General features: G+C 37.6%; 1 protein-coding gene across 1 annotated transcript; it reads right to left on the bottom strand.

Annotated features, from left to right (window-relative positions):
• Positions 1-4870: 4870 nt before the first annotated feature.
• Positions 4871-12048, bottom strand: LOC110894950 (zinc finger CCCH domain-containing protein 11). Its single transcript, XM_022142210.2, has 8 exons — positions 11719-12048; positions 11565-11649; positions 9555-9695; positions 9364-9452; positions 8397-8585; positions 6284-6414; positions 5896-5998; positions 4871-5368 (listed from the first exon to the last, which is right to left on the bottom strand). The coding sequence occupies exons 1-8, from the start codon at positions 11884-11886 to the stop codon at positions 5174-5176; spliced, it is 1101 nt and encodes a 366-aa protein (XP_021997902.1). The 5' UTR covers positions 11887-12048; the 3' UTR covers positions 4871-5173.
• Between the last annotated feature and the right edge of the window lie 1130 nt (positions 12049-13178).

The raw sequence follows: 13178 nt of genomic DNA, 5'->3' as shown, positions 1-13178 counted from the left end.
CCTATGGTATTGGGAGAATTCAAGGTTGTGATAGGCATGGATTGGCTAGCCAAACATCATGCCGAAATCCGATGCGAGAGAAAAGTTATTCATGTCTTAACACTCGTGGGGGAAACAAGTATGTATACAAGGGGAAAGAAATGTCGATCGAAGCTTTGCTCTATAATTCAAGCGTTCAAGTATGTACGAAATGGAAACAAGGCATTCCTAGCTTACGTGATAGACACCAACCAAGGCACTCCAAGGTTACAAGATGTCGAAGTTGTGAATGAGTTTCTTGATATATTTCTGGAAGAATTACTGGGACTTCCACCGGAGCGTGAGGTGGACTTCAAGATTGAATTATACCCTGATGCCAAACTCGTAGCCAAAGCTCCTTATAGGTTGGCCCCGACCGAAATGCGGGAGTTAATGGTTCAAATACAAGAATTACTCGATAAAGGTTTTATACACCCGAGCGTATCGCCTTGGGGAGCGCCCGTTCTTTTTGTGAAAAAGAAAGATGGTTCGATGCGCATGTGCATCGACTATCGGCAGTTAAATAAGCTAACAGTGAAAAACCGTTATCAGCTACCCCGAATTGATGATCTCTTCGATCAATTGCAAGGGGTGAGTTGGTTTTCTAAAATTGATTTGCGGTCTGGATACCACCAGCTAAGGGTGCGGGATGATGATGTAGCGAAAACAGCATTTAGAACGCGATACGGACATTACGAGTTCCTAGTAATGTCCTTTGGGTTAACAAACGCGCCCGTCGCGTTTATGGATCTTATGAATCAGGTATGTCGGGCCATGTCAAACAAATTTGTTATAGTATTCATTGATGATATCTTGGTGTATTCTCGAAGTGAAGCCGATCATGCGCAACACTTACGTGAAGTTCTTGAAGTACTCTGCAAGAAGAAATTGTACACGAAATTCTCTAAATGTGCTTTTTGGCTTAGAGAGATACAATTTCTCGGCCACATGATTAATGCGGGCGGTATCCTTGTAGACGCATACAAAGTCGAAGCTGTTATGAAATGGGTGCCTCCGAAAAAACCCAAGCGAAGTGAGGAGCTTTTTGGGTTTTATAGGCTATTATAGTAGGTTTATTCAAGACTTTTCTAAATTGGCCTTGCTGTTGACCAAACTAACGAAAAAGACTGAGAAGTTTATATGGGGCGCAGATCAAGATAGAGCATTTCAAACTCTGAAGGAGAAACTGTCAAGCTTCCCGGTACTGACCCTACCTGATGGCACGGAAGACTTGGTTGTGTTTACGGATGCATCACACCAAGGGTTGGGATGTGTTTTAATGCAAAGGGGTAGAGTCATTGCGTATGCTTCAAGGAAATTAAAACAACACGAAACTAATTATCCAACCCATGACTTGGAATTATCAGCAGTAGTGTTTGCTTTGAAAATATGGAGACATTATTTGTACGGAACAAGAAGTACAATTTACTCTGACCACAAAAGCCTTAAATACTTTTTCGAGCAAAAGGATTTAAACATGAGGCAACGAAGATGGTTAGAACTTATTAAAGATTGTGATTGTGAGATCCTCTATCACCCGGGCAAGGCAAACGTAGTGGCCGATGCCCTAAGTCGAAAGGATTACCCGCCTCCAATCCGAGTGAAGTCCATGAGAATGGTGAGTATGCCTCGATTTCTTGAAATGATAAAGGAAACTCAAATCAAATCGTTGAGTGAAATGGATTCAAAGAAAGAAATGACCAAAAGGGTTTGTAGATAAATTAGAAGAAAGGTCCAATATGATTAGATCAATGTACGGCCGAATCTGGATACCCCGGTTTAGTGAAGCAAAAGATGTACTCAAAGAAGCTCACAAGTCCCGATTCTCGATTCATCCGGGAGCCATGAAAATGTATCTGGATTTAAAGAAACGCTATTGGTGGCCCGAGATGAAGCGGGATATTGTGAAATATGTCGCGAAGTGCTTAACTTGTTCCCAAGTTAAGGCGGAACATCAGAAACCATGTGGTAAGTTACAACCATTGGAAATTCCGGTATGGAAATGGGAAAAGGTGACGATGGACCTTGTAACTAAACTCTGAAAGACAAAGAAGGGGCATGATGCCATTGTTGGGTCAAAATGGAGAATGATGTTATCAATTACGCCGACGTTATTTAGCATATTTATGGTTTTGTATAGGTTGGCGTTTTTATTGTGATAGTCGGATGTTTTAGTCAGTTTAGTAGGTTTTCAAAGCAAGAGGCGGCTTGCTTGAAGGACAAGGCTCAGGGGCTATATATAGTGGACTAAACCTCACTTGTGAGGTGTGCATTTTTTGAGCCACCACCCCGGGGGAGCTCACCCGGGGTGGATGATTATCTTTTGTATCCTCTTTATCACATTCAATGAAAACATCTATCTTTCTTGATTAAAGTTTCTATCTTTCTTGTTGTTTATTCTTGTTAGTTTATGGCTCAAAATCACTCGTCTCGTATTATTTATACCAAATCGAAACTGAAACCGGATCGTTTCGGGACTACAAATCGAAACTGAAAATGAGGTGCCGGCTACGTTTTTTTTTTTTTTTTTTTTTTGAAACTTCTGTTACACTATGAAGGGATGCATCTCTAACAGTTATTGATGTATTAAACTTCTGTTACCCGTCTCGTATTATTTACCAAATCGAAACTGAAACCGGATCGTTCGGGACTACAATTTTTTTTTAGAAGAAAAACACACACTAACTGATGTGTTTCTTGAACAAAATGATGATAACCAAAATCGCTGGAATCATCAAAGTTGCTGATGAATAAAGATAACATGCTCTAAGAACAAAGTCGCTGAAATCCTTTGTGTCGTTGAACCACTTGATGGTTGCTGATTTCCTAGTGCCGTCGTCAGCCAGTTTGTTGTATTGTGAAGGTGTGGAAGAAAACCCAGAAATTTGATGAGAGAGAGAGGAACCATACTCTTTCTTCTTTAAACAAAAAAAAAATGTTGAACACCATGAACAAACAAAGACGCTGGATAAACTAATAAAATTGCCAGATCTGAAACTTTATCAACAACACAGATTTGAAACCTTTTTACATCTCCGGCGGTTTTACGGTGAAGCTCCGACCAAACTGAAAACTGAAACGAGCCACCGTGGCTCTGATACCAAATGATAGTCCCGAAACGATCCGGTTTCAGTCTCGGTTCGGTGAAAAATAGTGAGACGGGTGATTCGAGCCAAGAACAAGCGATAATAAACAATAAAGATAGAAACTTTAAGGTTTTAACAATAGAAATGTTTCATTGATAGTGATAAAACATTACAAGATAATCATCCACCCCGGGTGAACTCCCCCGGGGTGGTGGCTCACAAATGCACCACTAACAAATGAGGTATAGTTCCCTATTTATAGACCCTTGAGCCTTGTCCTCCAAGCAAGCCGCCTCTTGCTTGGAAAACCTACTAAACACACTAAAACGCCCGCTAAAACAAATAAAAATGCCAACCTACACAAAATAATAAATACGCTAAATAACGTCGGTGTAATTGATAACATCATTCTCCATTTTGACCCAACAGCCATATGGGTTGTTGTAGATCGACTCACCAAAAGCGCTCACTTTTTACCCATCCAAGAAACCTCTTCCTCGGAAAAGTTGGCGGAAGTCTATGTAAACGAGATTATATCTAGCCACGGGGTACCCCTATCCATTATTTTGGATCGAGATATCCGATTTACATCCCGATTTTGGCAGAAGTTTCACGATCAAATGGGTACAAAATTACATGTCAGTACCGCCTATCACCTGCATACGGATGGTCAATCCGAGCGAACCATTCAAACGCTCGTAGATATGTTAAGAGCATGCGTAATGGATTTCGGGGGAAATTGGGATGATCATCTACCTTTGGTGGAGTTTTCGTATAACAATAGCTATCATAGTAGCATTCAAATGGCTCCTTATGAAATGTTATACGGAAGAAAGTGTAGGACTCCCATTTGTTGTGGAGATATGGGACAAAGAGAAATTGCACCCAATGACGTGGTAGTCGTAACTAATGAGAAAATTGATCTCATGCGGGCTCGATTAAAGGCGGCTCAGGATCGACAAGAGGCTTATGCAAATCGAAGAAGACGCCCTCTTGAATTTCAAGTTAGGGACCGTGTGTTTTTGAAAGTATCCCCATGGAAGGGCATAATCCGTTTCCGAAAGCGAGGGAAATTGGATCCACGTTACATAGGACCTTTCAAGATTTTAGCCCGAGTTGGAAATGTGGCTTATCGATTAGAATTACCGCCAGCTTTGGATGGGATTCATAATACGTTTCATGAGTCTCAACTAAGGTGCCCGTGGATGAAACAGCCTAAGTGTCTCACAATGATATCAAATTGGATGAACGGATAAATTATGTTGAAAGACCAATAGCCATTAAGGATTCCAAGACAATGCATCTTCGAAACAAGACCATTAGACAAGTTTTAGTCCAATGGCAACACCTAAAGGGTTCAGAGCTAACTTGGTAATCGGAAGAAGATATGCGGAAGCACTACCCAGCATTATTTGGTACGTATTTAGGTTTCGGGGACGAAACCTCTTTTAAGGAGGGTAGATTTGTAACACCCCAAAAAGGTTAATTATGCATATATGTTAAATTAATTGTAAACTTAATTTAGTTAAGAAATATGTTAAGATGTTTGCCTAAGAATGTGAAAAATACCTAAAAAAACATACATATAAGATATGTTATTCCATGGTGTCATTACAATTCCTATTTTTTTCGTGCAATAAAACATGCTATTCCTAAGTTCCATTTGAGGTTCCGTTGAGGGCCAACGGAACCCAGACATCACCTATGTGGAACAGTGATTGTGTCAAGCAGCAGAGAAGACCAACATTTCAAAGTTACACACAAGGAATCCCAAAAAAGGAGAAATTTAAGAAAATAGTTTTCATACAAATATGTAGCCACATAACTTTAGTGCGTAGAACAAAACCTCTAGAACTGAATGTCCAAACCAAGTTCGGTTCATAACAAGCATGGAAACAAAATTCAAAACTTGCATTCTACAATCTGCTTATATTGCATGAAACACATGAGAAAATCCAGTAAACGCCAAATTACCTCCATGATTATCGTGACGGGATGATGATTTCTTTTAAAATTAGGTTGAGTTTCTCCCGGTAAGGTAAGTGATTGTGATTCCGTCAATATGAGGTTTAATTTACGGGTTCCTTGATTTGAATAGATGTTTTTGCCAAGCTTGCTTCAAGTTCATTCAACTCATCCATATCCAGATCATCATCATCGTCGTCGTCATCATCAACATTGATCTCAGAATTCCCGTCTTCAGAAGCAGCAGCAGCCACATTTGTTGATGTACTTGGTCCCCCTGAAGATGAATTTTCTTGTGCCTGAAATGCCAAAATCAACATTCACAGCAAGTTTCAACTAAAGGAAAGAAAAAAAAAACAGCAAGATCCATGTATTAATGAATATACAGTGTGTCATGTAATACAACGTTGTCAAGCTAGGGTACCGGATAATGGGGAATCCCAACACATAATTTTTAACCACACAAAAACATAAACGGGTATACCGGATACGGGAAACCAACGAACCCGACAGGCAAAGAATAATGTGTACCTGGCAGAAGTGTACAAAATTTTACAATCGATAGGGGTGTAAACGGCCCAAGCATGAAAAACTACTCACGAGCCGAGCTCGAGCTTTTAAAATAGAGCTCGAATCGAGCCGATCTCAAGCTCGGCTCATTTACACCCCTACAATCGGGTATTGAACAGATATTACCAAACACCGTCCCATACCCGATCCATTGCCATCAGCCGACTTTCCAGCAACACTTATCCACATATTTGATTTTAGCAAAAGCAATCTAGTCAAGTCACTTCCATATATCAGGTGGGGAACATCAAGGTACCTTATCAGCGGTGTTATCAGGTTCTTCTTCTCTGTTGTACTTCTCATATGCCTCAGCATCATCCACAAACACGCTCGCATCAGAAAGAAACAACTCCCGCCCACTGCAATACAAAAAAAAAAAAAAAAAAAAAAAAACAAATTGAGAAAAGAAGAATATCAAGAAATATCCATATCTTTTTGTAAAAATAGTGCGTCAAATATGATTATGAGAATTGCGGTAACTCAACAATGATATAATGTTTTCAATTAAAATTTGGGAAATTTTAATATTTTATGGGTGATTTTAGATCTATTTCCCATGAGCTATTCTACCCGTTTTAGATAGAACGCATACAAACGGACCAACTAATAAGTAAACGGGTCATAACCGCCACACAAAGACAAACCTCATCCTGTCATTCTTAGCCCGTTCGGCTCTCTGTGCAGCCAAGCCAGCTTCTTTTTCATCCACCTTCTTCTTCTTCCATTGCATAAAAAGATCAGTAGTCATAGGAGTTGTTGTTTTTACCTTAGACCGCTGCACATTAAAAATAATACGCGATGGTGAGACTTATTGGGTTTCAATAGAGAAATTAATAAAGCAGATAAAGGTTAGAAGTGTAAATATCAGGTACTTCAACAGAAGGCAAAAAAAAAATGCTACTTAGAGCATTCACAATTAAGTCCTTAACCCCATTCATATTATTTACCTAAAATACATGTTTATTCATAAAATTTGTTCATCTTTTAAAATCCCTTCACATCCGACTCCCCATATATATTCATAATCAATTAAATGTAATACTTTTTTTCACTCACAAACACATTAAAATAATAGGATTGGGGACGAATGTTGGGGGTTCACTTTGATTTCCCATATAATTTGGGGTATGGGGACTCCAATGTAGGAGTAAAAATGAACTAAATATCATATATTCATATTTTCCTTACAACTTTGGAATGGGGAAGGGGAAAGGGAAAGGGATGGGGACTCCATTGTGAGTGCTCTTAGAGAGTAATTTATTCCAATCACTAAAAAGTTAAAAGAGTTAACTGCATACAAAGGTAATCAACAAGGGCAGTCCAAGGTACTTGCCTATGGGTTGTGTTCCGAATTTTTAATAGACCTTATATATAACAAAACTAGAGTAGACCCATTAATATAATGTGAGATGAACCCATTAAACGATAACCAAAGTGGTTCAGTGGGAAAGGCGTTTGTTTACAACCAAACAGTATCTGGTTCGAGCCTGCTCGCTGTCACATTTGTTAAGTTTTTTTTATTTAAAACCATTTTAGGGTTCCAAAGTCCAAACTAAAACCCAATTCACGCATTCAGTTGCTGCTAGCATCCAGCAAGAGAGAACCAACTCAACCAAGCATTGACAGAACCACCCAACCCAGCCATTTTAGTGATGTCATCTCTTGTGCAAATAACCCCAGACTAACATTATAGTTTATCTACTTTAGTTCCAACTACAGAATAAGGATACCAGTCTTTCCCTGTGCAGAGGTTTAGTAGTAGAATTAATCATTGATCTAGTCAAAACCACATAAAGTCAACATGATAAAAGTAAAAAAAGTATGTAATTTTTTAATTTAGAATTGAAAATCGATCACGACCCGATTGGTTTCTTACAGTGTTTTCCTTGACCAAAAAATGGCATAGCTTCCTGAAAAGTGTTAACTGAGAACTACTAATCAGTGGCTTGACTAAATGTATGTTTCTTTCAGGACTTGAACAAACAGCATCAAGTGTCGTGTAGTCTATGTTTAAACTTCTGAATCTTGTGTTCGATAATTGGTCAACACTTTAGAGTTCAGTTGATCCTAATAGAAGACTGATCACAAATTTAGGTTTCACATGTTTTTATTGACCAAAAAGGGCATGACTTCCTTGAAGTTCTAATTAAGATTTCGGAACCAGTAACCAATGGTTTGGCTAAATGAAACATAATCAGGTGGCTTGTAATTCACGTTAAAGTGTTAAACTAACAAATTTTGTCTTCACTAGTCAAATATTTCAGTCATTCCTTAATATACATGGTTGATGGTCTCCCTGCTACTAATCTTTTAACTTTAGGTAGGAATCCAGAATTATACATTAATTCGTAAAGACCATCGTATTTATATCATCTATTTTTCAATTTCTAATATGTTTTTGTTATTATTATATCGTACTTTTATTATGTGATAAACCTTATCTGACCTGAAAATTTTTATGTCCGATTCCATAAAATTGGAGCACTTAAAAACAGTGAACCCACTAGAAAAATTTCTGGATCCGCCACTGGTAATCAACTCCAGTCTAGATTCTGTTTCGGGTAACCATCTTTCTTTTGCCAAAAAAAACATTGAACTTTTTAAAGATAATATGTATAGTTTGCCATGCTAAAAATGATGACTTGGGAAATTATGCGACAGTAAGTTTGACTTTGTTGATATTTTTACTCGGTTACCTTTATATTCAGTTAACCCATAGGAAAAGAAAAACTACTTGAGAGTTAAAGCAATAATCACCTGATCCTCAATCTCATCCTCGATAGCTAGCTTGTTAGCCTCTTCCTCTAAAAGTGCCTTCATTTGGGATTTCAAGATGTACCCCGGAGGGAGAGCGTGTCTGTAATGACACTCTTTATTACCGTTTGGACAAACCCAGAACCAACCGTATTGCTTTTTCTCCACTGCATCGAGGAAGTGTTTGCAAACCTACATAAGAAAACAATGAGTCAAATGAGAAGTTGCTGCATCCACTGCCGAAAAAACCCAAAATTATAACATACACACATATATATATACACACACATTACATATATATAGTTATATAAGATATAAATACCTCTGCCACACACTCAACAACAAAATATAAAATGTAGGGCTGCAAACGAAGTAACGAACCGTACTTTCAACGAACAGTTTGTTAACCATTCGGCGGGAAGTTCGTTTGTTTAATAAATGAACGAACACGAACAAGAAATTTCCTTCGTTTAGTTAAATGAACGAACATGAACAGAGGTCGCGTTCATTCATTTATGTCCGTGAACATTCGGTAACGTGTTCGTTTATTTTCGATAGTTCATTACTTCATTAGTGTTTTTAAGTTAAATTTTTTATTTAAATACTTCAAATTCCGACAAATAAAATATTTAATAAGTATCAGTGTATTATATATTCAGTTCATGAACGCTTATTTGTGTTAATGAACATTAGTTTGTGTTCGTGAACGTTCGTTTATCGTTGGTTACCTAAAATTAACAAACGAACACGTTCATTTCCTTAACGAACAAACACGAACAGAAAATCTCGCTCGGTAAGTGTTCATGAACAGTTCGTGAACACATATATTTCCTTAACAAACGAACACGAACAACGTCTTGTTCGTGTTCATTCGGTTCATTTGCAGCCCTAAAAAAATGCATACACAACATAAACAGATAAAAGAAATAAAAACATGAAGGGTTAGAAAATAACAGATAAGAAGGTATACAATGTCGGTTGGTTTATTTTGGTTATATTCTTTTCCTTTTGACGCCACAACTTTTTCCAACATCTCTAGATCCCAGTCCTCCATTGTTTCTAAGATTTCACAAGAAGAAATCGATTATCCTCCATATAAATCACATGAAGAATAAAGTAACCAACCAATAGAGTGAAAGAACAAAAAGGTTGATGCATCACCTTCATCACGCTTATCACTGAAAATGTCAATCTTCTCACCTTTCCTCTGTACATTCAAATCATGCGAAAACTTACATTTGAAACCTTTTGCACACTGACCAGCCTTGAAAAACTCGCACAATATAGACTTTGGATCCACCCCTGATCATAACCGCAGCACATGAGATGATAAAACCATTTTGGCAAACAAAAGTTTGTTTGCTACACGTTCTCAATTGCTATCATAGTAATATAACAAAAGATACCAACATTTCCAGCTTTTATGTTAAACCAGCCAGTCAACAAAATAGATAGCTTTACGCTCTAATTCATAGTTGTCAATAGCGGCTATAGCGACCGTTATAGCGCGCGATGTAGCGAGGCGACCAAGTGTTGCTATCTGGGTCATAGCAACCAATAGCGTGAATAGCGACAGTTAGGTTTTTTTTATGTAAATAGCAATTAGATATAGCTATAAAATAGCTGGATTTATAGGTTTTTGTTAAATATACATGTAAAATAGCATATATACCAAAGTATTTTGATATAATATACATATAAAAATTTTCAAAATTCTTTTTCTAGTGTATCGCTATTTATAAAATAGTGGTCGCTATTTGTCGCTATTCGCTATGTAGCATATAGGTCCCTTGTCGCTATTCGCTATTAACAAGTATGCACTAATTGGAACAAGTTTACAAATATAGGTGCTATTGACCATAAATTCAAGGAAGCATTAAGCTTTTGTAGAATCGGTTAATGAAAATGATACATATTGATGTATCATTGTGCATACCAGCATATGTATTGTATAGCAAGATGCGAAAAATAACCACATATGTTCAACAACTGATTATGATATTTTATAATGTACAAACATAATCTTGCAATCCATAGGTCATATACAAATCAATGCATGGCAAACCTATTATGAAAAAACCAATTCGCAAGCTATAAAAACGAAAACCTAATGCCTTACATATGTATGATTGGTGAAAATTTTAATTCAAACATGAAAATAGCAAAAAGCCAGAAAATCATCTCACCGAGAAATGAGCATTCTGAAACTCATTTTGATGAGAAACTTAGTACCTTTCAAGTCAATTTGGATTCAGTCGACAATCCAAATTAGTATGTTCCCAATAACAGTTACAAAGTTAACGGTAGCTAACAAATTAAGATTTTATCTAAAACATCATCATCATCATACTCAGTAAATCTCACCAATAGCAAAGCTAAGGTAGGGTCTGAGGAGGGTAAGATGTAGACAGCCTTACCTCTACCCCGTAGGAATAGAGAGGCTGCTTCCAAATCAAATCAGATGAGAATTCACAGGGCAGAGAGTCATCTCATGGAGAGAATCAACGTATGACAAAACTATCATGAATAGCATAATGTCATAGTATAAAGTCAACATGAAAAATATTTAATTCAAACACGAAAATAGCATAAAGTCATCTCACTGAGATCCAAACATTCTAAAACTCACTATAATGTAAAACATTGTACCTCTCTGACAAAATCTGATTTAGTCTACAATCCAAATTATAATGTTCCCAATAATGGTTACAAAGTTAAAGTTAGCAAATTATGAATTATCCAAGATATGCAAAACCCTAACCAACTGTCGGATATACAAAAATGTTTAATTCAAACATCTAAAAGCCATCCAAACATTCTAAAACTCACCGCAACGTAAAACATTCCGACATCTAGACCAAAGTTTAATTTACTCTACAATCCAAATAATGATACAGACTTAAAAGTAGCAACTTATCTAAAGATATGCAAAACCCTAACCAACCGTCAGATAAGCGAAAACGATAAATTCAAATATCTCACGGTGATCCAAACATTCTAAAAGTCACTATAACGTAAAACATTTGCCCGAAAATGAACTCAGTCCACAATCCAAAACATGGCACAAACTTAAAAGTGGCAAATTATCTAAACTATGCAAAACCCTAACCAACTTAATATTGTTATAAACATAAACATCAATACAATAATAACAACCAATAGAAAACCTACCAACAGGTACTTTAGGTTGAACAACAGCAATCTTAAACAAATCATTCAGCTCCTTCTCTCTAGCTTTCTCTTCCTCTTTCTTTTTCTACAAAACATAATCAACAAAGAACATAATCAGTATAAAAGATAATCAATAGAAAACCCTAAAGAATACCTTTGCAGCGAGCTTTGATGGATCAGGTTTGGGGATAACATTCTGCTGAAGCGATTGAACATATTTCTGAACGTTTTTGCTCTTGTTCTTGTTCTTGAGGCCAAATGTCTTGTCTTCTACGACTTTTTGCTTCTTTGCTACTTCTGCTTTGGATTGTTTTGGAGGCATTTTGCAGGATTTCGAGTGTTTTGTGATTGAAGCGAGTGGATTGAATTGATGATTGAACAATTGGATGTTGAGTGAAGAGATTTAGGGTTTTATTGGGTGCAGATAGAGGTTAGAGTGAAGATGACTGCCGAAGGAGGGGTTGTATGTTTGTTTACTAGTTACTCATATGTCTAATTAATTCATATTTTACTATGTAGTGTTCGTTTTTTTTTTTTTTTTATGTAAAAGGTGCAGTCAGCTGAGTGTAATAAAAATAGTGTTTGATTATCTCATCTCTTTTTAAAACCTCACATCTGCAAACAGAGCACTTCAGCCTTCACCACCATCATCTCCCACCTCTCCCACCACCACTTCAGCCTTCATCATCGTCACCCACTACGCCACCGCCCACAACCACCTCCACCGAAACCCTAATTTGTTACGTGAAGAATGATAGTTTAGGGGTATTTTACTAATTATTAGTAGTTTAGGGAGTCTAATGTAATTGTTTGGGTTATTTACTTATTTATGTACGTAATATGAAGGAAGGAAATCAGATTTGAAGTTTGAAATTCTCCTATCTTCTCCAAATATTCTCCTAGTTCTTCTCTTTTAGGGTTTAACCCTATCAAGGGTATCAGAGCCGTTCCGATCTCCGGTCGGAATTACTTTCGATTACCATGACTAACACTCGGAATCAAGAAATTGATAGCACTCTCAAGGAACATGGCAAGGCAATCTCAAATCTCCAAGAAACCCTAGCCGCCATGTTGAAACAACAAGAACAGTCGATGAAACAACAAGAAGAGATCTTACGAGCACTCAAGGAGCATTCAAGCGGTGGCAGTTTTAGCGGCGGCGGAGGCGGCTTCAGCGGCGGCGGAGGCGGCTTCAGCGGCGGCAGAGGCGGCCCTGATAAAGGGCTGTTTAGCGATGATTCGCGGACGGGTACTCGGAAGACAGAAGACGTAATTGTTGTTGATGAAAATATTAACAATGATAATTCCATTGTTGCACTACATGAGACAGTGAAAAAGCTCCAGCCCTTCAATGAAGACACCGTTCTTCATAAAGGAAGAAAACATAGAGACACACTTTGCATAATCCTTGCTAATGGCGCTTGCGAAGAACCCAAAACTAGACTATACAATGTTGTTAAGGCTGGCCTACTGGTTCCGAACAGTGATGTGGTTCCTGTTCGTCAAGGTCTTCATGTCAAATATGGTAGGAAGTTTGATACCCTTCCAGATGATGATATAATTGACGTTGTTAACAACAATTTTTTTGGTGCCTGTTTAAAGGCAAAGGCGAGT

This window comes from Helianthus annuus, chromosome 12, assembly GCF_002127325.2.
Source record: "Helianthus annuus cultivar XRQ/B chromosome 12, HanXRQr2.0-SUNRISE, whole genome shotgun sequence".
Lineage (NCBI taxonomy): Eukaryota > Viridiplantae > Streptophyta > Magnoliopsida > Asterales > Asteraceae > Helianthus > Helianthus annuus.
Note: the sequence above shows the minus strand (reverse complement) of the source record. Positions and strands in the feature narration are given on the sequence as shown.

Excerpts from the sequence above, each read along its gene's own strand:
- LOC110894950 (XM_022142210.2), bottom strand. The coding sequence starts at position 11,886 with ATGCCTCCAAAACAATCCAAAGCAGAAGTAGCAAAGAAGCAAAAAGTC. Across the intron at positions 11,650-11,718 it reads CATCAAAGCTCGCTGCAAAG|AAAAAGAAAGAGGAAGAGAA; the intron begins GTATTCTTTAGG and ends TATGTTTTGTAG. Across the intron at positions 9,696-11,564 it reads TCAACCTAAAGTACCTGTTG|GGGTGGATCCAAAGTCTATA; the intron begins GTAGGTTTTCTA and ends GGTTATGATCAG.